The sequence below is a fragment of the Haliotis rubra genome, unplaced genomic scaffold (genome assembly GCF_003918875.1).
Source record: "Haliotis rubra isolate DU_JTF1 unplaced genomic scaffold, ASM391887v1 Scf104, whole genome shotgun sequence".
Taxonomy (NCBI): domain Eukaryota; kingdom Metazoa; phylum Mollusca; class Gastropoda; order Lepetellida; family Haliotidae; genus Haliotis; species Haliotis rubra.
The window spans coordinates 475,821-503,728 of record NW_025764937.1 but is presented as its reverse complement, the minus strand read 5'-3'; the positions used below and the strand labels follow the sequence as shown (position 1 = coordinate 503,728).

Here is a 27,908-nt window from a genome sequence, read left to right as displayed (position 1 = left end):
GAAAATAGCTCTCTAAATTAATATCAAATATATAATACATAAATATTTTGCATTCCACCGGTTCTTTGTTGAAGGGGCTTGTTCATGGTTTCAAAAAATGTATTACTCAATCTGCAAACTATCAGTTATCAAATAAAATCCAGTTATAAATTAAACTGGTTTTTAGATTTGCGTATTCTCAACAAAAAAAGTATGAACTAGGTAACATATACTCATGCCAATAATGGTTGTCACCAACTTAATTTTTTAAATTGAGAGGGGGTGTGGGGTGGGGTTGTGAGGTGGGGGTGGGGGTGCGGGGTGGGTTTTTGGGGGTTGACAACCATTATTGGCATGAGTATATTTTAAACAACAGGTCGGTTTTCAACTATACAAATATAATCTAATCCCAAAGTCACTGATTTTCAACATTTCTTCAAAACATGTTAGTTTTTTCGAATACTGTAAAGACTCAAAGACTTAATACTATTTGAAAACAAACTATCTGACAAAACGGTTAGCGCTATTTACATGAAAAATGAACACTCCTTCCTCCTGAGCCTATGGAAGGAGCGTAAAGAATAACCACCTTGAGCATCTTGAGATCACAGATACAGCAGTTCGCCTGGGAATCTGAAATATGTAGCAATACAGCGATTTTAATTAAACTTGGCTTCCAAGTTGAAACTGACAACAGATGCCTAGTTTACACATGTGAGCGACAAATGATATTCTCCAAATTCAGTGAGTTTGTCCTTGTGCTGAAAACTGTTGTATGCCAGAAGGTAGGTCGTAAAGCCCCACCCTGACGCCCCCTGGCCAATGATCGTGTCTCTCTGCTGTGACTGCCCCACAGGATCAATTCATTGCACTCACATCCTTCTTTATGTCCCACAAGGCCGCACAGCTTAATACACCCTGAACTTCGACCCCAACCGCCCCTCGTTGATAATGATGATAATTTGATAATTTTACGTGCGCTTTCTGACATGATACGTATTTTACACACCCGCCAGGCCAGTGAACGATCATACCCATTAACTTGCCTTATGCCCCTTTCACCACTGCAACCATCTCTTCCTCTGCCTCCATCCCTCACCACTCACCAATAACCCACCTCTCCACTCACCAATACCCCACCTCACCAATAACCCCACCTCTCCACTCACCAATACCCAGCCTCACCACTCACCAATACCCAACCTCACCACTCACCAATACCCAACCTTACCACTCACCAATACCCAACCTCACCACTCACCAATACCCAACCTCACCAATACCCCACCTCTCCATTCACCAATACCCAACCTCACCACTCACCAATACCCCACCTCACCACTCACCAATACCCAACCTCTCCACTCACCAATACCCAGCCTCACCACTCACCAATACCCAACCTCACCACTCACTAATACCCAACCTTACCACTCACCAATACCCAACCTCACCACTCACCAATACCCAACCTCGCCAACACCCCACCTTTCCATTCACCAATACCCAACCTCACCACTCACTAATACCCAACCTTACCACTCACCAATACCCCACCTCTCCACTCACCAATACCCAACCTCACCATTCACCAATACCCAGCCTCACCACTCACTAATACCCAACCTTACCACTCACCAATACCCAACCTCACCACTCACCAATACCCAACCTCGCCAACACCCCACCTCTCCATTAACCAATACCCAACCTTACCACTCACCTCCTATGGCCACACTTTGTTTTCCTTCTTGATAATCTCGTGGAGCATGACGGCCGAGAAGAACACCAGTAGGAACTACAACGAGATTCAAGCAGCCTTCACTCGATCTGTATGAGATGCAATGTTGCTTCATTTTCGAAGACGAACAGCTTTGCTACTTTCAGATGAAAAGGTTTACCACAGCTACACGAACAAGACTCGAATCAATGTTACTCGGAGTGTTTGTTTCGTATTCTTTGTTGTTTAACGCAACAAGCAGCATTATTGAATCTACTGAGGTCTGTAAGTAATCATCTGCATCTGCACAAATGGTATACGACTGCTGCAGCAACCAAGTCAGCGAGCCTAAGCATCAAATCTCGTTAGTCGCCTGTTACGACAAGAATTATCTTCGCTAGTGCTGTTGGCATCATCTGGTGCAATCATTATGGAATCAGCCCCCCTGTACCAAATGATCGATTTTACTTCATTAATTTGCAATCAAGTAAAGTCTGTTTAATCGAGAACTGATAATGATACAAAAAACAAAGTAAACACATATTTAACATCATTATACCTGCCGCAAAGCAATCAAAGACCCTATTGACGTAAAGATTTATTTGTAACAAAACCAAACATTGCTCGTGTTCTCTTAACAGCCCTCTTTATCATTGTTACGTTGGTGCAACTGATGACTGATACTCACCAAACCACCAACATCAACACATGCGAAGATGATGAAGGTGTCCCCCTTAAGAACGAAATCCAGGATTGAGTCATAGCATCCCTGGAGAGACAGAAAGCAAACGAAGAACCGTTAAGACGCAATAACAACATTGCGGTGTATACGTACTTGCTTTACAATTGTTCATGAGGATAATTAAACCTAAGAGGCATCGCCAAACTCTAAAAGTCGTGTTGTTGACTAGTCTGCCTCACAGTCCCTGAACTACATTTTTCCCCTTCCGCTTAACCCTTTTTGCATTGCCAAAGCCTTAAATGAAGCAAGTCTAGACTTGCTCTGGTTCAGAATCTCCCTTCTCTCTGGAGCTGCCTTTCAATTTAATTATAATGTGTTTTCTATCAAACTTATATATAGTCAGAGACTAAGCGTAATTTATATGGTAGACGTGTGAAGGTCATTCCCAAATCTGACACATCAGCGACATAAAAACTATGTTTTGACTTGTATCATATTCTCTGTGTTGTTGTATTCTTTTCTAGGGAGAACTATTGACTTGAATTTGATGGGCGCAACCCTAACTGGATTCTGCATTCAGGAGAGATTTGTGGAAACTGCTTTGTCGTATGTATTTGCAATTCTAATTTTGACAGTATCCCCCTTTAAAGGAGAAATCCATTGATTTAAACATATTTATTCAAGAGAATGGATTGGGTACAAGTTATGCCAACTTAGTGAAACCCTCTCCTAATCCATGTTTTTTCACAGTTATGAAGGCTAAATAAAGCAGCACATTGAGCTTCCCACTTGGAGTTGTATCTACCAAAAAAAGGTATACAATACTTCACAGAAGACAGAGACATAACATGTGTATCAATGCGCCTTCAGCACAGGGTATTGAACACAGTATCTGGGTTTCCTGCGTGACACAGACACATGTTATATTGAACACAGTATCTGGGTTTCCGGCGTGACACAGACACATGGTGTATTGAACACAGTATCTGGGTTTCCGGCGTGACACAGACACATGGTGTATTGAACACAGTATCTGGGTTTCCTGCGTGACACAGACACATGTTGTATTGAACACAGTATCTGGGTTTCCGGCGTGACACAGACACATGTTGTATTGAACACAGTATCTTGGTTTCCGGCGTGACACAGACACATGTTGTATTGAACACAGTATCTGGGTTTCCGGTGTGACACAGACACATGGTGTATTGAACACAGTATCTTGGTTTCCGGCGTGACACAGACACATGTTGTATTGAACACAGTATCTGGGTTTCCGGCGTGACACAGACACATGTTGTATTGAACACAGTATCTGGGTTTCCGGCGTGATTGAACACAGTATCTGGGTTTCCGGCGTGACACAGACACATGGTGTTTTGAACACAGTATCTGGCTTTCCGGCGTGACACAAACACATGGTGTATTGAACACAGTATCTGGGTTTCTTGAGTGACACAGACACACAGTGTATTGAATACAGTATCTGGGTTTCCTGCATGACACAGACACACAGTGTATTGAACACAGTATCTGGGTTTCCGGCATGACACAGACACACAGTGTATTGAACACAGTATCTGGGTTTCCGGCGTGACACAGACACACAGTGTATTGAACACAGTATCTGGGTTTCCTGCGTGAGACAAACACACAGTGTATTGAACACAATATCTGGGTTTCCGGCATGACACAGACACATGGTGTATTGAACACAGTACCTGGGTTTCCTGCGTGACACAGACACATGTTGTATTGAACACAGTTTCTGGGTTGCAGGCATGACACAGACACACAGTGTATTGAACACAGTTTCTGGGTTTCAGGCATGACACACAGACACACAGTGTATTGAACACAACATCTCGGTTTCCGGCATGACACAGACACACAGTGTATTGAATACAGTACCTTGTTTTCCTGCATGACACAGTCAGTCAGTGTATTGAACACAACATCTGGGTTTCCGGCATGACACAGACACACAGTGTATTGAACACAGTATCTGGGTTTCCAGCATGACACAGACATACAGTGTATTGAACACAGTATCTGGGTTTCCGGCATGACACAGACACACAGTGTATTGAACACAGTATCTGGGTCCCTGCGTGACACAGACACATGGTGTATTGAACACAGTATCTGGGTTTCCGGCGTGACACAGACACACTGTGTATTGAACACAGTATCTGGGTTCCCGGCGTGACACAGACACACAGTGTATTGAACACAGTATCTGGGTCCCTGCGTGACACAGACACACAGTGTATTGAACACAGTATCTGGGTCCCTGCGTGACACAGACACATGGTGTATTGAACACTGTATTTGGGTTTCCGGCGTGACACAGACACACAGTGTATTGAATACAGTATCTGGGTTTCCGGCGTGACATAGTCACACAGTGTATTGAACACAGTATCTGGGTCCCTGCATGACACAGAGACATGGTTCATTGAACACGGTATCTGGGTCCCTGCGTGACACAGACACACAGTGTATTGAACACAGTATCTGGGTTTCCGGCATGACACTGACACACTGTGTATTGAACACTGTATCTGGGTTTCCGGCGTGACACAGATACACAGTGTATTGAACACAGTATCTGGGTCCCTGCGTGACACAGTAAGTCAGTGTATTGAACACTGTATCTGGGTTTCCGGCGTGACACAGACACACAGTGTATTGAACACAGTATCTGGGTCCCTGCGTGACACAGACACATGGTTCATTGAACACAGTATCTGGGTTTCCGGCATGACACAGACACACAGTGTATTGGTTTCTGACATGACACAGACACACAGTGTATTGAACACAGTATCTGGGTTCCCGGCATGACACAGACACACAGTGTATTGAACACAGTATCTGGGTCCCTGCGTGACACAGAGACATGGTTCATTGAACACAGTATCTGGGTTTCCTGCGTGACACAGACACACAGTGTATTGAACACAGTATCTGGGTCCCAGCGTGACACAGACACATGGTGTATTGAACACAGTATCTGGGTCCCTGCGTGACACAGACACACATTGTATTGAACACAGTATCTGGGTTCCCGGCGTGACACAGACACACAGTGTATTGAACACAGTATCTGGGTCCCTGCGTGACACAGGCACTCATTCTGTATAAGTACACCTTATAACACATTTAATCAGAACCCTCCGAACGCAGCAGGTACAATCAAACTAGGGCTAGTTTTTTTCATAATGAATTGGTCACATCTAAACATATCTTTCACATGACTACCTTGTTAAAATTGCTGTTTACGTCGGTAGGAAGTTTTGCACAGTCATCTCCCGTGGGCGGGCCTGTGTACTTCCCTGCCTTACAGCATGCAACAGGTGTCATGTACAAGATCGGAGACGACATCCCAAAAGTGGTCTGCCACTTCGTGGCAGCATCAAAGTCGCTGCCGTTATTGATGCCGCAACATTCCAGCTGAAACACCAATCTTAAGAATTGTAGAATTATGCTTTCCTGATTAAAGTTTCACTTTAAATTAAAGTTAACATGTACATTTACATTTTATCTTTTGGGGTTCCATTTAGATTATGAATTCTTTTAATGGCCTTAACATGATGATTTCTGGCAGAAACTATTTTTTAGAAACTCAGTACACCGTACAACTTCATGTCTACTGCATTTAGATAACGGTTTCACGATATGAGCATATTCTTTGTGAACAAACATGGCTGAAATTGTATGTGATCAGATCACAAACGAAGCAGGTCAATCATCTGAATCATAAGTGGTTTGAAAATATATCACAGTGAAGGAAAACTTCGATGTAAAGAAGTACATTATGTGTTATCATTATCCGGATTATACTCTCGTGCCTCCGCATCTTATCTATCTCTAAGAAAGATGCTGATGGGTAGAATATTCTCCAAAGACCACTCTCGTCTCATAACCTCTATTTATAACCAGGTTTGGGGAGTGGGGTAGCCTAGTGGTCAAAGTGTTCGCTCGTCACGACGAAGACCCCGGTTCGATTCCCCACATGGGTACAATGCGCGAAGTCCATTTCTGGCGTCACCCGTCGTAATATTGTTGGGATACTGCTAAAAGCGGCGTAAACCAAACTCACTCAGTTACTCTATTTATAATCAGTCATCTACCTGAACCATCAACACATTCAAGGCCAGTGACGTCACATCTGTTCCATTGACGCCTTGGTACTCTTGCTGCAGTGTCGTCTTCAGGGTGTTTCGAGGATAATCTACAATCTGCAGGGACGAAATTAAATATAGAAATGCTGAATTTCGCATCCTCTCAATATCATTTAACGGTAATATAATATCATCGATGACGACAATACATGCTACAATGTCATTCAACAAATTTACATTGGAGTGTCTTCCCGCAACAAATTTACAACAGTCGTGCGATGCTCCCATTCTGCATTTAAAATAGGAATAAATCCTCGTCATATTTACTTATTAAACCTCTCTTGATAATTATTAGATCTACTGATAGCGATAATTACTCAACTGACTTCTATTGATAATGATAATTACTTACAAGACAGCTACTGATAGTGATAATTACTCAACTGACTTCTGTTAATATTGATAATTACTTACAAGACCGCTACTGATAGTGATAATTACTCAACTGACTTTTGTCAATAATGATAATTACTTACAAGACCGCTACTGATAGTGATAATTACTCAACTGACTTCTGTTAATAATGATAATTCCTTACAAGACCGCTACTGATAGTGATAATTACTCAACTGACTTCTGTTAATAATGATACAAATTACTGATAGTGATAATTACTCAACCGACTACTGTTAATAATGATAATTCCTTACAAGACCGCTACTGATAGTGATAATTACTCAACTGACTTCTGTTAATAATGATAATTCCTTACAAGACCGCTACTGATAGTGATAATTACTCAACTGACTTCTGTTAATAATGATAGTTACTAACAAGACCCATACTGATAGAAATAGTTACTTACAAAATTTATATTTATAATTTCTTACAGAGCCTCTATTGATAATGGTAAATATTTACATGGCCTCTACCTACAGTGATGATTGCTTTTATCGCGATAATTACGTACATGACCTATGCTGATAATTGCTTACAGGACCTCTGCCGATAACGATAATTACACACATAACTTATATTGACAGTGATAATTACCCACAGGACCTCTGTTGATACTGATAATTACTTACATAACATATACCGACAGTGACAATTACTTCTTATAATTACCCACAGGACCTCTACTGATAGTGATAATTACTTATATGACATACACCGACACTGACAATTACTTCTCTATAATTACCTACAGACCCCTATTGATAGCAATAATTACTTCCATAACATTTACCGACACTGACAATTACTTCTCTATAATTACCTACAGACCCTATAATTTCCTACAGACCTCTATCGATAGTAATAATTACTTACATAACATTTACCGACAGTGACAGTAACTTCTCTATAATTACCTACAGACCCTATAATTACCTACAGACCTCTATCGATAGCAATAATTACTTACACAACATTTACCGACAGTGACAGTAACTTCTCTATAATTACCTACAGACCCTATAATTACCTACAGACCTCTATTGATAGCAATAATTACTTACATAACATTTCCCGACAGTGACAATTACTTCTCTATAAATACCTACAGACCCTATAATTACCTACATACCTCTATTGATAGCAATAATTACTTACATAACATTTACCGACAGTGACAATTACTTCTCTATAAATACCTACAGACCCTATAATTACCTACATACCTCTGTTGATAGCAATACTTACCAACATAACATATACCGACAATGACAATTACTGCTCTATAATTACCTGCAGGCCTCTATTGATAGTAATAATTACTTACGAAGACCCTATTTATGGTGATAATTACCTACAGAACTTCTATTGATGTTGACAAGTACTTACTCTGTTAATAGTGCGGATTACTTACCAGACCTCTGTTTATGACCAAGATGAGTATCAGGGTGAGCTGGCTGACAAACAGCAGGCTGACTATCACCAGGTACTATAATCAGACACAATAATAATGACTGAATTTATAAAGCGCTAAAATACTCCAGGCACTAAGTGTCTGCTCTAAGCGTTATGATGAATATATGCCCAGTATTCAAAACGAGTAGGAACACGGAAAAGGAATGTGTTTAAATGAGATTTGAAGCTGTCTAGGGTTGATGACAGTCTGATATCATTGGGAAGAAAGTTCCAGAGAGAAGGAGCAGCATAGCTGAATGAGCGGTAGCCAAATGACGTCAGACTTGGTGTCTTCAGAAGATCAAGATTTGATGATCTTAATGTTTTCACAGGATTGTGTTTGGAGAGGTGAGGTGAGGTGAAATTGAGTTTAACGTCGTACTTGAGAATATTTCGCTCATATGACGACGTGCATGCGTGTGTATGTGTATGTGCGGCTGCTTGTACTAGCCCAGACTGAAGCTGGTTTTATAGTGCTAGCCCACTGGGATACCATGCCGCAGTGAAACATGAATACCCCAACTCAGACACATTATACTAACTCTGAGCCGACCAGTCCTTGTTGTACCCATTAATGCCGAGCGCCAGGCAGGGAGCAACAAGTACCATATTTTAGCGTCTTTTGGTATGACGCGGTCGGGGATCGAACCCGCGACCTTCCGCTCTCCGGGCGGACGCTCTAACCACTACACCACAGAGGCGGTTCTTGTTTGGAGAGTATTTGACTTAGGTAACATGGAGCATCGAACACATGGACTACTTAATGCCACAGAAACATCTTCAGTCTGATTTACACCAGTCTAAGTAAACTTAGGCTCAGTATTATTCGTTACACTGCTAAACTGAGTCTAACAAAACCTTGTTAAAGGTCGCGTGAGCTAACCTTTTGGACTGACCAGTCAGAACACAGCTTACCAAATCACGAAAGTTAACATTCGCACATACCTTTTGAACCTTTACCTAAAAAACTCGAACGATTCCGAATGCTATTTTCCGCACGATCGCTTCCGAATGATACACGCAATGAGTAAACAGTCGCTGAAAATAGCGTTTTGTCAATATTCAAGGATGTCATCTTGCGAAAATATAAGCAAATAGTAACCATGTCATTAGAAACCCATAAGCGTATACTAGTATATATTACAGGATATATGTATAATCAGTAAAAATGTATAATTACTGAAAATTTTAGTAATTATGTATAATGTCTGATTCACTCAGGAATTATGTATATTTACTGAACGTTTCAGTAATTATACATAATTCCTGAAATTTGAGAAACATAATTATACATATTTACTGAGATCATTTTGAGTTACTGAAATATTGATATTACTTTTAAAGTCAATCAGACTTTCATAGATATGTCATCTTATGGTATATAAAATACAGCAGGATCAAAGGTTGAGTGTAGTTCAGTCACAACATAATTATACTTATTTATCGAAAAGCATCGTCTTCACGGTATTTAAACAATAAAGGGTTTCAAGCATTTTTAGTAAGAAATACATGTTAAATTATTGAAACCATGGCCTGTGAATACATTACAGCAGCATCAAAGGTTAAGTGCAGTACAGTCACAACATAATTAATTATTGAGTCACATAAATTAATTATTGGTCCTCACGGTATTCATTAACAAGCCGCTGAGGTCCCTAGACGAAGGATATGGACAATGCTAACAGCCTTTAAACAATACAGTTTTGAATCATTTTTGTAAGAAATACATGTTAACTTATTGAAACCATGGCCTGTAAAATCACAGCAGGATCAAATTAATTATTGAGTCACACATAATTAATTAATCACATAAATTAATTATTGGTCCTCACGGTATTCATTAACAAGCCGCTGACGTCCCTAGACGAAGGATATGGACAATGCTAACAGCCTTTAAACAATACAGGGTTTTGAAGCAATTTTTGTAAGAAATACATGTTAACTTATTGAAACCATGGCCTGTAAAATACATTACAGCAGGATCAAAGGTAAACACATCACAACAGGGTTTGAGTCACATAAAAGCACGGTATTCATTTGTCCCTAGACGAAGGATATGGACAAAACAGCCTTTAAACAATACAGGGTTTTGAAGCAATTTTTGTAAGAAATACATGTTAACTTATTAAAAACACGGTCTGTAAATACAATACAGCAGGGTCAAAATGCAGCACAGTCACAACATAATAATAGTTAATTATTGAAAACAAATTAACATAATTAGCACCAGACCAGTATAAATGTTGGTAAATTTGGATCTGCTTCACTTTCCAAACATGGATCAAGAGAAGATTTTCCGAGGAGGACTTTTCATGATTTATGAGACGAACAAACGGGTTCTGATACCAAAGGAAGAATACTACAAGATCATCAGCGACCTCCTAGAAGCATCCAAGACCTCCAAGAAGACTCCCCATCAGTACTATCTTCTTAAGAAGTATGAAGTTCTTCAGTGTGGTGACATTAACAGGCTGATAAGAAGACGTCAGCACGAAGAAGAAACACCCCTGTACTTCATTTCCATAGAAGAGACCCATGAAGTTGTCAAACGGGGTCACATTGCGACGGGCCATGGGGGACGGGACAAAATGGTTCATGAACTGTCCAAGAAGTACGCAAACATAACCATTGAAGCATTGACCCTCTTCGAGAACTTGTGTGTTGAATGCCAGCGGAAGCATAAGAGAGCTACAACAAAAGGGACCGTAGTAAAGCCAATCTTCTCCAAAGACTTCATCTCCAGAGCACGAGTCGATCTTCTCGACATGCAATCCATGACTCCAGGACAGCTCAAATGCATCATGGTATATCCAGACCTTCTGACTAAGTTTTGTGTATTGCGGCCCCTGACTTCTTAACGCGCAGCAGAAGTGGCGTATCAGCTTCTTGACGTCTTCCTCCTCTTCAAAGTGACAATGGATTTGAATTTACTCTGGGCTGAAGATTATTGGTGATGGTACATGGAAAACCAAGACACCTCCAAAGTATGGTGGCTGATTAGGGCCATCGCTTTCTCGCCTTAAAATTCGGAGGCGAGAAAGCGAGAAAGCGATATCACGAGACGAGAAAGCGATAACACGAGACGAGAAAGCGATAACACGAGACGAGAAAGCGATGGCAAGAGACGAGAAAGCGATAACGCGAGACGAGAAAGCGATAACGCGAGACGAGAAAGCGATAGCACGAGACGAGAAAGCGATAGCACGAGACGAGAAAGCGATACCATTACGCGAGAAAGCGATACAGCGAGAAAGCGATAAACCGAGAAAGCGATACAGCGAGAAAGCGATATACCAAGGCGAGAAAGCGATGGCCCTAATCAGCCACCATACCAAAGTCAAGGTTCTGTAGAAAGGGCAAATTGTAACATCAAGGATATGCTTGTTGCTTGGATTGGTGATAATGATACAAGTGATTGGATTGTTGGACTAAAGTTCGTTCAATTTCAGAAGACCTCCAGTCTCCATACCGGAATCAAGCGATCTCCATTTGCGGCGCTGTAAGGGTCTGACGCTGGATTGACATCAACCAGCTTGCCCACTGACATTCTGAAGACTACTGCAGAGATCAGTCAACTAAATGCCATTTTATCCAACCAAGAAGCCATTCAGCTGCAGAGGAAAAGAGCGTGTGAACCTCAAACTGAACAGGCAGAGCGTATGGTACAGAGGAGGTGTACTATAACAGTGAAATGTGTACTATAGCAGTGAAACTACTATAGCAGTGAAATATGTACTATAACAGTGAAATGTGTACTATAGCAGTGAAACTACTATAGCAGTGAAATGTGTACTATAGCAGTGAAATATTGTACTATAGCAGTGAAATGTGTACTATAGCAGTGAAACTACTATAGCAGTGAAATGTGTACTATAACAGTGAAATGTGTACTATAGCAGTGAAATGTGTACTATAGCGGTGAAATGTGTACAATAACAGCGAAATGTGTACTATAATAGTGAAATGTGTACTGTAGCAGTGAAATGTGTACTATAGCAGTGAAATGTTTACTATAGCAGTGAAATGTGTACTATAGCAGTGAAACTACTATAGCAGTGAAATGTGTACTATAGCAGTGAAATGTGTACTATAGCAGTGAAATGTGTACTATAGCAGTGAAATGTGTACTATAGCAGTGAAATGTGTACTATAGCAGTGAAATGTGTACTATAGCAGTGAAATGTGTACTATAGCAGTGAAATGTGTACTATAGCAGTGAAATGTGTACTATAGCAGTGAAATGTTTACTATAGCAGTGAAATGTGTACTATAGCAGTAAAACTACTATAGCAGTGAAATGTTTACTATAGCAGTGGAATGTGTACTATAGCAGTGAAATGTGTACTATAGCAGTTAAAGGTGGTGTAGCAGTATGATATTAGGAAGTATGCTCGTAACCAATTCGACGTGTGTGCTACGAGACTGTACTCTGCAGATGATTTCAACACGGAGAAAACCATTTCCCTTCGGCAAGCTGTTCACCAACGCTCTTACTGTAGTGGACAAGGTTTCACTAAATGCAACTGTGCTGGCTCAAAGCTTTGTGTTACAAGGCAAAGATTGAATGTAGTTCCAGGTGTCACTGAACACTCCCATGTTCAAATAAAAATTCATGAACACAATGAAATAAAATTCATGAAAATCAATGTGCTGTACCTTGTTCCTAAAAATGAAGACATATCTATGAAAATTTGACTGACTGACTGAAAAGTAATATCAATATTTCAGTAATTCAAATGATATCAGTAAATATGTATAATTTTGTTTTTAAATATCAGGAATTATGTATAATGACTGAAAATTTCAGTAAATATACATACTTCCTGAGTGAATCAGACATTATACATAATTACTGAAATTTTCAGTAATTATACATATTTACTTATTATACATATTTCCTGTAACATATACAGCAGGTCAAATATCTGTGTTTTATGCGGATTTTCGATTGTTGGTAGATCGGTTTCAGCGACCAGGGAAAAGAAAATCCAAAAACCGTTTTGTAAGTCCCGCCGAACCCTAACAAGTAGCCGTTGTCTGATTGGTTAAATCCGTTCAGCCGTCTCGCGTTTGATTGGACGGTCATAGGTCCCTCAAAGGTTAGCTGAAGCGACCTTCTACAAGGTTTTGTTAGACTCAGTATAGCAGTGTAACGAATAATACTGAGCCTAAGTTTTTTTAGACTGGATTTACTCCAGCTTTGTTGACATGTAGGAAATGTGAATGATACATATGTACATAGGAAACACATGTACGATTGCAAGCAATGAATCAAAGTCACTTAGTGAATTCTCCTGAGAGGGTATCCGTGAACATCCGGGTTAGAATTGATCTTTAGTAACCCATGCTTGCCGTAAGAGGCGACTAACGGGATCAGGTGGTCAGGCTCGCTGAATAGGTTCCCAATTGCGCAGATCGAATCTCATGATGTTGATCACTGGATTTTCTGGTGCAGACTCGATTATTTACAGACCGCCGCCAGTTTTACGCCGCACTCAGCAATATTCCACCTATATGGCGGCGGTCTATAAATAATCGAGTCTGAACCAGACATCCAGTGCTGCATGAGCATCGATCTAATTGGGAACCGATGACATGTTTCAACCTCAGGCAGCCCGACCGACCCGATCCCGTTAGTCGCCTCTTACGACAAGTTTGGGTTACTGAAGGCTCATTCTAACCCGGACCTTCACGGGTGCAAAGGTGCTGTAAGTCCCCATGGCCCCTAGTAGGATGATCCTCTACCTTCTGGCGATCTGCTGGCGATCTATAGCCCATTTTTATGTTGTAATGTCCTAAATAGTGTATAATTTTGAGTTACATGCTAGTTGTAAATTTGTAACTGTGATATACTAAACGTAGTTGTTTTACTGTTCTTTGGCGACAGATTTTATACAATTATAAAGAATTTACTGTTTCAGTCAAGATTAAAATGTATACATTTTAAGTTATTTGTGTGTGTGCATACATGTGTGTGTGCGTCTGCGTGTGCGTGTGTGTACGCGCGTCTGCGTGTGTATGAACGTGAAAGACAATTATTCAAGGATTTCTGGACAATACATCAACGTTATTGAAACTACTCACACAGATGACCACGCATTTGACCATACAGCAAGCTCCAACGAGGCCGAATATCCCGATGGCCATCATTACCACTCCGAGGACAATAAAGGCAGTAGCTAGACCGCCGAGCAGCTCACTGAGATCGATTTCTGGGAAGGTTGTTGAAGAACCTGTAGCCGTGGAGGCCTGTTGTTCAGCAGCTGCAGTTGCAGACTCCAATAAACCGGATATGTATGGTGATTGCACCTTGACCATGACGCCAGCTGCCAAGATAGCCAAGCCTATGATCTGAAAACAGGAATGTGGAAAAGTTGAGAAAGAAATCTGAACGACCTTTCTGTATGTTACATTATGCTTTTATTTTATTATATTTTTAAGGGTGAAATACTGTAAATATTGGTGAAAATGAAAATGGTATTTTCACTGAGTAGAATAACATGTTATTTCACTGAGTAGAATATCACTTTTGTCTGGAACTACTTTCTGATTAAAGAGTTACCTCCCTTGCGACAGAGTTGGGTTGCGTGATAAAATGCAGACTTACTCGATGCCTCGGTCATTGATAAACAATGATCAAAATATAATAAATAGAATATTTTGCTGATGTTGTCACTCGATGAAATATACATGTTATTTGACAACATTAACAAAAAAAATCCTCTATGTATTTGATGGTAATATGGCGTTTTGTACTCTATTTCATCAGAACTGTGGCCCACTGACTGACTGAGTGAGTTTAGTTTTACGACGCACTCGGCAATATTCCAGCTATATGGCGGCGGTCCGTAAATAATCGAGTCTGGATCAGACAACCCAGTGATCAACAGCTGAGCACCGAACTACACAATTGGGAAGGCTACCATGTCACGACAAGCATGGGTTACTGAAGATCAATTCACGGGATCTTCATGGGTCCAATGGTACAGCTTGACATAATGAGACATTCCATACCACTCAACCTTGCACAGGAGGACTTGTTGATGGTATCAGAAATACTATCTTGCTTTTTGGAACAGGCAGTTTTAGAACAACAGACAAATCATTAGTTTCTGCAGGCGTACTACAGTCCGTTTGAGTCAGAAACGGACCGATGAATTGCAAATGATATCATTGTACAAAATTGCCACATAAATATAAATAGTACACATGTTTATCATTTACTAATACACAACAGCTTTCTCATATTTGAAAATTTTCCGGACTCCACCCAAAAAGTTCTTTAAGAAACTATCATTAAAATTTTGACACAGTTCACTATTTGTTACGAGGGAGGAGTGCAGAGAAAGGGACAGCCAGGTGTTAGAGAAGCACGTGCACAAGTGCCCACCAAGTTATTGATTCATTAGCCTGTGCTGTGCCGTCTCCGTCCTTTCTCGCACACCTGGCTGTCCCTTTCTCTGCACTCCTCCCTCGTAACAAATAGTGAACTGTGTCAAAATTTTAATGATAGTTTCTTAAAGAACTTTTATGTGGCAATTTTGTACAATGATAACATTTGCAATTCATCGATCCGTTTCTGACTCAAACGGACTGTAGTTGATTGTATTTTGAAGAGGAACTTAATCAGCACTTCATTGGTACAGTGGGCGGTGGGGTAGTCTAGTGGTTAAGGCGTTCGCTCGTCACGTCGTAGACCCGAGTTCGATTCCCCACATGGGTACAATGTGTGAAGCCCATTTCTGATGTCCCCCGCCGTCATATTGCTGGAATATTGCTATTGTTAGTTAGTAGGTTGGGCTTACGTAGATTTTGTCATTGTAAGCGATGTCTCGGTGTCGTCCGAAGCGATCTTACTGCCAGGGTCATTATAACTCCCTTGCCTTAACACAGCGCTAAGGATCGTAGAGCTAAGGTGAACTTGTACAACGGCACCCGGCTCGCATTAGTTTAGAGAAAAGATACCACTTGCGACACACATTCCGCTAACATTCTATTGTACTATTAACAACATTAATTCCACGAATTGCTAAATAATTAATGTTTCTTTTAAAATTAAGGACATTAGCAGACTAAAACAGTCTTCATATTCAGGATCTTTTGGAAATGGCGAAACAAGTATTCCTACAAAGATCTCAGAAAAGTAGTTCAAGTAATAATTATTGAAAAACGATAAGTCAATGAATATGTTTAATTTTGATAGAAACATATATTTTCTTAACTCGAAAAGGAGAAGGGAGATTCAGAAATCTAGACTTGCTTCATTTGGGGTCTATAGCATTGCACAAAGCACTGAGAGGAAGAGGAGATGATGCGGCTCAGGGACTGTGAAACAAGCTATTCAAATAACTGACAAGACCTCGACCTTGTTGGGTAGAGAGACCAACGATGATAAACAGCTGAGTGGCTAGCAAATATTCAGTCACGTGATCACTCATCAAGCAAACACCGGTGGGTCGTTTCAGCTCACAATAGGGATCTCTATGGCCTTTTAACAGAGTCATAAATTGCCATACAAGATCTCTTAAACTCCTTTTAGTATCTCCCTTGGATAAACTTGTAAAGTCTTCAGTTTTGCAGTTGTTGTCATTGTTAGGTTGGTGTGTTGTTTAAAGCCGAAGTCAGCAGTATTCCAGCTATATGGCGGCGGTCTGTAAATAATAGAGTCTGGACCAGACAATCCAGCGATCAGCATCATGAGCATCGATCTACGCAATTGGGAACCGATGACATGTGTCAACCAAGTCAGCGAGTCTGACCACCCGATCACGTTAGTCGCCTCTTACGACAAGCATGGGTTGCTGAACACCAATTCTAACCCGGATGTTCACGGGTATGATGTCACTGTTAGGGTATATAGTACCACGATGCACGGGGATGGGTAAGGGGTTCAGTGGACTAGGATGCTGAAACTCCGCGTGCATAGATGCGCCCCTTTGTCCTGTCAAGATCCGCTGCTTCCAATCCAATGCTTGTCATGATTATGATTCTTGGTCACGACCATGCTCGTGGGTCTCACTCACTCACTCACTCCCCCACTCACATACTCACTCACTCGCTGTACGTACCGTGAACACGAGGCTGAGTAACCCAATAAGGATCCGGCCTATGACTGAAAGTACCTGACACATGGTGCCGCTGTAGTTGTAAAACCCGTATCTGCAAATAAAAGTTGTAATTTAATGGCATATATTTAAAACTGAAGAGCTGTTTAAATGCTCCGCAAGTTTCTGTGAAAGGCTGCCCAAAGGATATTTATATTGTTCTGTGGGAAACATTTGTGGGAAAATATAAGGACGGTATACATGTACATTACTCGAACAAAATACAACTTCTATCCCCATCCGCCCTAGAAGTTCAAGGTCATAATTATTGGTACAATGACTGGGTCATGTCTCAAGGTTGTAAACGAAACTACGTACATAACGAACTAACGGATATCTCGAACTGTTTGTGTCTGTGATTATTTGTCCCTGTCACTTGATTTGTATTTTACTCTATATGCGTATAACGAACATTGGCTATAACGAACTGAGATTAGTGTTCCCATCATGTTCGCTGTAACGAACTGAGATTAGTCTTCCTCGTTATAACTGAGATTAGTGTTCCCTCGTTATAACTGAGATTAGTGTTCCCTCGTTATAACTGAGATTAGTGTTACCTCGTTATAACTGAGATAAGTGTTACCTCGTTATAACTGAGATTAGTGTTACCTCGTTATAACTGAGATTAGTGTTACCTCGTTATAACTGAGATTAGTGTTCCCTCGTTATAACTGAGATTAGTGTTCCCTCGTTATAACTGAGATTAGTGTTCCCTCGTTATAACTGAGATTAGTGTTCCCCTCGTTATAACTGAGATTAGTGTTACCCTCGTTATAACTGAGATTAGTGTTGCCTCGTTATAACTGAGGATTAGTGTTACCTCGTTATAACTGAGATTAGTGTTCCCTCGTTATTACTGAGATAAGTGTTCCCCTCGTTATAACTGAGATTAGTGTTACCTCGTTATAACTGAGATTAGTGTTACCTCGTTATAACTGAGATTAGTGTTACCTCGTTATAACTGAGATTAGTGTTCCCTCGTTATAACTGAGATTAGTGTTCCCTCGTTATAACTGAGATTAGTGTTCCCTCGTTATAACTGAGATTAGTGTTACCTCGTTATAACTGAGATTAGTGTTACCTCGTTATAACTGAGATTAGTGTTACCTCGTTATAACTGAGATTAGTGTTCCCTCGTTATTACTGAGATAAGTGTTCCCCTCGTTATAACTGAGATTAGTGTTACCTCGTTATAACTGAGATTAGTGTTACCTCGTTATAACTGAGATTAGTGTTACCTCGTTATAACTGAGATTAGTGTTACCTAGTTATAACTGAGATTAGTGTTCCCTCGTTACAACTGAGATTAGTGTTCCTCGTTATAACTGAGATAGTGTTCCCTCGTTATAACTGAGATTAGTGCTACCTCGTTATAACTGAGATTAGTGTTCCTTCGTTATAACTGAGATTAGTGTTCCTCGTTAGTGTTCCTCGTTAACTGAGATAGTGTTCCTCGTTATAACTGAGAGATTAGTGCTACCTCGTTATAACTGAGATTAGTGCTACATCGTTATAACTGAGATTAGTGTTCCCCTCGTTATAACTGAAATTAGTGTTACCTCGTTATAACTGAGATTAGTGTTACCTCGTTATAACTGAGATTAGTGTTCCCTCGTTATAACTGAGGTTAGTGTTCCTCGTTACAACTGATATTAGTGTTCCCTCGTTATAACTGAGATTAGTGTTACCTCGTTATAACTGAGATTAGTGTTACCTAGTTATAACTGAGATTAGTGTTCCCTCGTTACAACTGAGATTAGTGTTCCTCGTTATAACTGAGATAGTGTTCCCTCGTTATAACTGAGATTAGTGCTACCTCGTTATAACTGAGATTAGTGTTCCTTCGTTATAACTGAGATTAGTGTTCCCTAGTTATAACTGAGATTAGTGTTCCCTCGTTACAACTGAGATTAGTGTTCCTCGTTATAACTGAGATAGTGTTCCCTCGTTATAACTGAGATTAGTGCTACCTCGTTATAACTGAGATTAGTGCTACATCGTTATAACTGAGATTAGTGTTCCTCGTTATAACTGAAATTAGTGTTACCTCGTTATAACTGAGATTAGTGTTACCTCGTTATAACTGAGATTAGTGTTCCCTCGTTATAACTGAGATTAGTGTTCCCTCGTTACAACTGAGATTAGTGTTCCCTCGTTATAACTGAGATTAGTGTTACCTCGTTATAAGCGAAGTTTACTGCATACCAAACACGTGGCCCTTCTGTTCCCACTACTGCTACTTATACTGCTACTGCTACTGCTACTGCTGAATACAATAGTAAGGACGAATTTGTCCATTGAAATCGTGATCTCTTTCGTTTTACAGAATTACACATTCACACAAAAAAACACACCGACAAACACACACAAAAACATATTTAAACAAACATACACACACAGACGCAACCACATATACAAATACACAAACACACATAACACACACGCGCACGCACACATACACACACATACAAACGCACGCACACACACACACAAAACACACAAAGAGTGTGTAGACAGATGTTGATCCTTGGGACCTGTTGGTTACTGACAAGCGACAGTAAGCGCGCGCACGCAGACACACGAACACCCACAACACCGCACACACACGAACACCGTACACACCTACACACTCAGTGTGCAGACATATTGTAATCCTTGTCACCTGACGGTGATTTAACAAGCGACAGCAAGCACGCACACGCACACGCAGACACAGACACACACGCACACACACACACAGACACAGACACACACACACACAGTGTGCAGACATTGTAATCCTTGTCACCTGTCGGTGATTAACAAGCGACAGCAAGCACGCACACGCACACACACACACACACACACACACACACACACACACACAGTGTGCAGACATTGTAATCCTTGTCACCTGTCGGTGATTAACAAGCGACAGCAAGCACGCACACGCACACGCAGACACAGACACACACACACACAGTGTGCAGACATTGTAATCCTTGTCACCTGACAGTGATTAACAAGCGACAGCAAGCACGCGACAACACGCAGACAACCACACACTCACAGTGTGCAGACAGATGGTAATCCTTGTCACCTGTCGGTGATTAACAAGCGACAGCAAGCACGCACACGCAGACACAGACACACAGTGTGCAGACAAGCGACAGTAAAACGGCCGATCCAGGACAGCATGAAAAACACGAGCCAACTGGTTGTTTACTCAATATATTTTGTGAGTATTATATCCCACTTCCTAGCTACGCAACAACACAACCTTCACAGGTAGGTAATAAACTATCCGTTGGACAAGTCACGATTGTCAACAGTGTTGACACTTCCAAGAAAGTTGATCCCTTCTCAGAACACAACCATTGTTCAGGACCTCAAAGGCTGGGTAAATACCCATTAACACAGGTATTCGTCATAACGGGGCAACCATAGGAACGTCACCAGTGTCTATGTGCATACATGAACGGTAGGCTAGCGCTTAGTGTCTGAATATATACAACTCAAAAGAACCCAAGGAACACCTAGGTTTTTTTATTATAAAGAAAACACATATGATACGACGAAATTTTATTGTTGGTTAAGTTCAATGCAGAAACAAAGTCTTCTCGCCGCCTCACGTATGGCAATACCCTCCTGGATCCACCCAATAGCTCTCCCCCTTTCAGCAATGCTTATACGGCGACGTTTTCAACATGTGATTCATCTGTGCTCCAAACGTTGCTTATAAGGGAAATTTGTGCATGATGTTCAGGGAGATTTGCCTTATAACGTGCACTGGCAGGTTTGGGTGTATTCGGGAGAATAAGACCTTTGGAAGCCTCAAATTGCAACTCAAAAATGCGTGAAAATGTCTAATTTCCAACTTGAAACCCTTCAAAATTCTATCGGTTTATCTTCCTAACATAATGTGACCTTTAAACCATTACCAGTTGTCGATCAAATGACATCATTATTTTGCACCCAATCTCTGTGAAGTTTCCAGCATATTATCTAAAACCTTTTGACCCAAAATTACCACTGTTCCTTCGATTCTATTGAGTAGTTTTCTAATTTTGATAGAAACAAACAATTTCTTTCACATTAAAAAGGGGCCCCGGTGAAAAGGGTGATGTAGTACCTGAGGAAATCTAGACTTGCCTGGGGCTCTAGCTTGGCAGAAAGGGCAAGGCAGTAGGGAATATAATGTGGTTCAAGGTATGTGTGACAGCCTAATGAACGGGTTGTAACGTACGTTGTAGCATTACGTGTGGTTTGTATACCCAAAAGCCACTTATGCGTTCGCAAGTTACAAAGAAGCAATATCTCATGTTGAATAATACGCTTATGGTAAACATGTTTATGCACCAAATGAAAACAGCAATGACATCATCAACTATTCATAAGTTTCACATATTTTTAATCTGTGTTTTAGCCTTTTAACAATCGATTTCGTTTTTCACTGTACAACTGCTATGGACGTTCTCCATTCTAGTGAAAACATTGTAAGCATATTGTGTGAAATATATATGTATTGCTGAGTGAAAGTTCGTGTGGGATCCTACAGGGTCAATTCGCATTGCCGCGATGTCAAATTATATTTGTACCCCTTACAAATACCAACAAATATTTCCGTGAGGACCGGGTTTGAATTGGTCTTCAGTAACCCATACTTGTCGTTAGGGGAGACTAACGGGATCGGGTAGCTAGGCTCACTGACTTGGTTGACACATGTCATCGGTTCCAAAATGGGTAGATCAATTCTCATGATGTTGATCACAAGATTGTCTGGTCCAAACTCTATTATGTTCAGAACGCCGCCATATAGCTGGACTATTGCCGTGTGCAGCGTTAGACAACTAATAGTGAGTGAGTGAGTGAGTGAGTGAGTGAGTGAGTGAGTGAGTGAGTGAGTGAGTGGGTGGGTGGGTGTTGAGTGAGTGAGTGAGTGAGTGAGGTGAGTTTAGTTTAGTTTAGTTTTAGTTTGGCCCCGCACTCAGCCTGACCACCCGATCCCTTTAGTCGCCTCTTAGTACAGAACAATCAAAGACACAAACACACTAGCAAAGAGTGTTTTAAATCAGAGCCCAACAACCCAAGGCAACGACAATGCCCCTTAAAGGATTCCATATCTTCGTGTTAGGGTAGGCTATTTAAGGATCTGTACAACCAATACCTCATGACCAGCACGTTCATGGTTGTACTGTGATATATTTAGGTTGGTTTACTTTCAACGTCGGGGTCTGAATAAACAGTAGATTTTGTCATTACTTCCTCGGGGTTATCTGTGACATGTTGAAGACAATCAAATAATCAGATCTAAGTTTAAGACCTAGAGCCAAGACTTAAATCATACTGAAGTTAATATCTGTATACATGCCTCCAAGCAAAATGGGAACCTATGACAACTGTGCTACACTACCGGCCAAAGACGTTTACTGTATTTTTATAGCTACTAATTTAAAAAACTAATTTAAACGACATATTTGCAGCACAGCCTATAATAGCAAACATTTGCGTTTCATCGTTTATTTGATCGGATCTAATAACCGCATACTAATATATAACCTGTCATAAACACATGCAAAGGTTAGTCAATTATTCACACAAAATAACACTAAACCATGTGGTACAGGTCAACAGACATCATTTAGTCACTGGCGCTAAAGTTTTGAAATGTCTTTCACATGTGAACCAAAAACCCATTGAGATATCTTGTTAAGGCTTTGAATGTAATAATCCTTATCATATAACCTTTAGCAAGAGTCTTATCTAAAATATTTAAAATCTTCGTGGAAAGCTCATGCTCGGTTTTTTTCTCAAACGCTGTGAAATGAAGACATATGAAATATGGCTCTCATAAAAGTTGACGTATGGAAAATTAAATATATATATTTTGCAATATAAACTTGTGGAACATTTGTGTCACTGAATCAGCCCTAAGCATGAAACAGACAATGAAAAGCGAATTTGTAATCCGATCAGAAATTCCCTCTGCACATAGACACAACACAGCAAGGAAGGGTGCAGAACGAATGGCCACAGAGAAGCCCGATTCCTGTCAAAATGTCCTAATTACCATATTCCAAACTTACAAATAAATATATATTCAGTAAATATTTAAGGTTTACTTCTATTCGGTAATACAAAACATTCTTTCGAGGTCAATCCTGATAGTTTTCCATCAGTTATAACTGACTGACTGAGTTTGGTTTTACGCCGCTTTTAGCAATATTCCAGCAACATCACGGCGGGGGACACCAGAAAACCATCAGTTATAAATGTTTTCGAATGTCGAATCCATTGTTCTATATCTTTCTTAAAAGAAGAAATGCTTTAACGAAATCTGGCTTTCGTAATTAGATAAATGCTTTCATTACTGTCTGGTGAAATGCTCTAATTCCTATATTTTTATTGATCTTCACATGTATCGATACAGTTGGGGAAACATCGATATATTGATTGAAGCCTTATCACTACTGAGATTAAAGAACACACAAGGCTCATCGAGATAATTCTCAGTGTGATGTATGATCGGAAATAGCAAGCTTGCTACGACCAGATGGCACGTATCCGCCCACGACCACGTTCCACGGTGAGCACCTACACATCAGTAGGAACGTCGTTCATGAAAGCGTTCGTGGAGCTGCAACTGTCCAATTAATGTTACAGTCGTTGTAACTGGACCATTTGCTAGCCAATGTATCTATTATCCCGACCTGGCTTCCTGTCAGTTACGTGAGATCACATGATATCTCCCAGAGGATTGAATCTGTGTCGTAATGCTGTTTCTGACCTCAAGATAATGACATCTTTATCTCTCTGCCGCTGAAGATAGTTAGCTACACTCAAGACACTGGTTATTACTATTATAAATTTCAAAGAATAATTTTGGATGACAAATCCAATTCAACTGCATGTACTTTTTTATATCAAGTCAAGTCGACGAAAGTTAAATATACTCAACAGAATACGTTCCAACTGACCATGAGACGGCCAGTGGGCATCCTAGACACGTCCTCTACCAGATGTCATGTGAAGTTGTGAAGGGAAACATTTAGATCCTCACACCATTTTCCCATTTTCTTACTTTAGACGTGTTCTATATGTTGTTTTCGGTTTCACCGTTAAATCAAATATTTGATATTTCTGAAAAAACACAAGCTCAAATTTGACCATCCCTTTGGTCAATAAATGACTAAAGAACGCCCAACATTTTGGTCGACAACACTCTTTTCACGTTTTTCCCAGCCTCGTATGAAGAGTTAAAGCTACGTTACTTCACGAGACTCAATGTTGTATTCTCCACTATTGCTCTCGTTTACGACATAGGACGAAAAATTGATTTATAGGGAATTCGCAATGTTCATTATACCACAGTCACATTAAATCAGATCGTTACCTTGATACAATATCACTCCGTGTGAAGATCAGACGACGTCTCCACGGGGGGTCGTGGCTGGTGACTTTCGTATCAGTCAATCGGGGAGGCTTCTAAACTCTCGGATCGAGTGGGCCAAGTGTTTATATAAGCATATCAGATTTCTCGCTATGGAAAACAAATGTAAACGGAGATATCCGATAGCAAAATAATAACGCCGAGATATGTTTGCGTATAAATTTTATGCACCCCCTCATTTCAGTTGGGTCTGAAATGTATAGCCTGAGGGTGTGCTAAGAAGGGAGGTGTTTGATTAAAAATATATGTAAAAAAAAGAATGGAGGTGTTTGTGTTTTGGGGCGGGTTTTTTGTGTTTTGTGTTTGTTGTAGTTGTTGTTTTTTTTGGGTTTTTTGTTTTTGGTTTTGTTCTTTTTCAAAGACCGCGATTTCTTAACCGAGGTGGAAGAGAAATAAAGCCGAATTGTTTCTAAAGTTGATTGGCTCCAGAACCTACAGTAATCGTTTGCACAAATCCTCATTTTGAAAGTACACTCAGTGTTCACCAAAGACTGGGAATATTTTCGAGTTCAATTATAGGCATGAAACGTCAATGACGGAACACAGACAGTCTCGACAAGTTTTAAAAAACCAAAGTTTTTTTCTTATATATATAATTATATGATGCTGAGATACTGTTGCCAGAAACGTAACGGACATGATTCTTGTAATTATCTTCATATGGGGGCTGACATACTAGCGGTAAGAACATTAAGTGATTCTGCGTGTCACCATGCTTCTGCGAAGCTAAGTAAGAGTTGAAAAGAATCCTTGGTATTTCCAACCACAAAGCAGGTGTGAGTGAGTTTAGTTTTACGCCGCACTCAGGTATATGACGGCAGGCTGTAAATAAGTCTGCACCAGACAATCCAGTGATCAACAATATGACCATCGTTCTACGCAATTGGGATGCGATGACATGTGCAAGTCAAAACATTGATTACACAACAGTCTCGTTTCCTGCTGACTGCGTTCTGTCCCATTGCGCAACTTCGTACAATAACCAGTCCAAAATTTTGAGACCAACTCATTCAACTGGATATATAAATATTAATCAGTATTATTTGATACATCTAAACACTTGTATATTGCAACACCAGGCTCCTTCTAATCCTTGCAAACACGTCGTGCAGCGTGCTCTGTCATAGAGCCTGCTCTGACAAACGGAAATAGTGGAAATCTCAAAACGAGGCTCGGCCGCTAGAAAGGTTTGGCGGTCTGGTACGGACTTGATATTATATCGATCTTATTATACGTTACAAGAATACACTTAATATGCGCATAGAACACATAACATGTGTAACCAGTGAGCCAGATGAATTGTGAACCATTGAACGACCTCTTCAAACAGGGGCAGTCTGTGACGTCTTAGTTAACGAAATGCTGCCTAAACCTCGACATAGAATATAGAAATACGATTGTTTAAAACTTTGAAATTTAATATTAATTGTAAATACCATTTTGTTATGAAACAAGGAAGAGGAATTCAGTATAACCATAGTTGTTTGTAGTGTCTCTTTTCACTTTCACACGAGAAAATTCGGGTCACAAATCAGTTGAAGTTAAGCAACGTTAAGCAACGTTGAGCGCGGAGAGTTCTTGGATGGGTGACCGTGTTTGGCAGCTTGACTCCTGAGAGTTTCTGAGACTTCAGTCCTCACCCACAACGAAACATGTTGGCACCTTAGGCAAGTGAGTTCACCCAGCAGAAAATAGGTACCCGGTGGGATATGTCATATGACTAAGCTCAGGTTATCCGAGGTAGTAACGTCCATCATGTTATATACAGGTAGAGCATGTCCCAGCGGTGTGGAGTTCAGCGCTATATAAGTGGCCTTATTATCATTATCCATCCAATCCAATGATCTTCACCTCACGAAATATTTTCATGAATTCAAATAAGCTTACGGTAAAAACTATAACATACATCTTTGAAAATTCACCTTTAATTTTTTTCAGTAATGACCCCCATGTCCCCATGGGACCTCATTTACTCATCGGCTGTTTTAAGATACTCATTGAGATGGCGTTGGAAATATCACCTGCGATACCATATACCCTACTGTCCAATAACTATTTCTTGATTGTATCCAATGTAGCTACCGTCAAACACTGTGTATCATTTTTTGTACGACAGTGTAGAACGATATCAACGATATCATATCCAACCAGCTCTAATGACCATAATGTACATATGTCTAGGATGATTTCTAGAATTACGTGTGCCTCTGCAATATGTCTTGTATGTTCTCCGTTTTACTTGCCTTGCCTTTCCATGTGTTGGTTACGAGTTCCGCCGAGGGGAAGGATATGCTCATCTGGTATGATCACTGTATGATAGTGATACACAATTCTTATGATTTAGTTAAAATCGTTCATTGGGCGATTTCCTATGATTATGGAGATGGCTTGTCGGGTTTACCTACCCTGTTCCACAGAGCATAATGACTTAATTAAGAACACACGTTTTTTCATGACATTTAAGTTCCGTACAACGTGAATGTATAAAGAATATTAACTATACTCATGCCAATAATGGTTGTCACCCCCTTCAATTTTTGTTATTGGAGAGGGGGTGTGGGGTGGGGTTGTGGGGTGTGTGTGGGGTTGGGGTGGGGGGGGTGGCAACCATTTATGGCATGAGTATATTTACCCTTAATATTAGAATAATTAAATCCCTTGTCAAACACAACCAGACCTTCACAATTCCCGATTCAATGGCGGCATATTGACGAGCCTGATTTCTGAGCTTCCATTTTCAGTCTTATAAAATCACGATAAACATGACACCGTAACAGGTACCTCAGCGTCATGTAAGACACGGTAAAAGCAAATCTATATAGTAATACTTACCACAATTTAGAATTACTCCGTGTACTAGCGTTACGTCCTGACTTCACGGTATCCACCCGGAGACAGCTTACCTACCCGGATGTTAAAGACCTGTACATTAGCAATTAGACACCCGTCACCAAGG

The 27,908-nt window shown here is 40.4% G+C and overlaps 1 protein-coding gene across 2 annotated transcripts; it reads right to left on the bottom strand.

Moving 5' to 3' along the window:
* Positions 1-159: 159 nt before the first annotated feature.
* On the bottom strand, positions 160-27,881 carry LOC124274109 (tetraspanin-18-like). Of its 2 annotated transcripts, none has more exons than XM_046709431.1 (9): positions 27,785-27,881; positions 17,488-17,578; positions 14,504-14,770; positions 8,379-8,453; positions 6,518-6,625; positions 5,646-5,837; positions 2,388-2,468; positions 1,703-1,777; positions 160-612 (listed from the first exon to the last, which is right to left on the bottom strand). In XM_046709431.1, exons 2-8 carry the CDS (start codon positions 17,548-17,550, stop codon positions 1,706-1,708), a joined length of 858 nt encoding a protein of 285 aa, XP_046565387.1. In that variant the 5' UTR covers positions 17,551-17,578; positions 27,785-27,881; the 3' UTR covers positions 160-612; positions 1,703-1,705. The 2 variants fall into 2 exon arrangements, with proteins under 2 accessions (XP_046565387.1, XP_046565391.1); XM_046709435.1 differs by lacking the exon at positions 27,785-27,881 and adding an exon at positions 24,896-24,996.
* Positions 27,882-27,908: the final 27 nt, after the last annotated feature.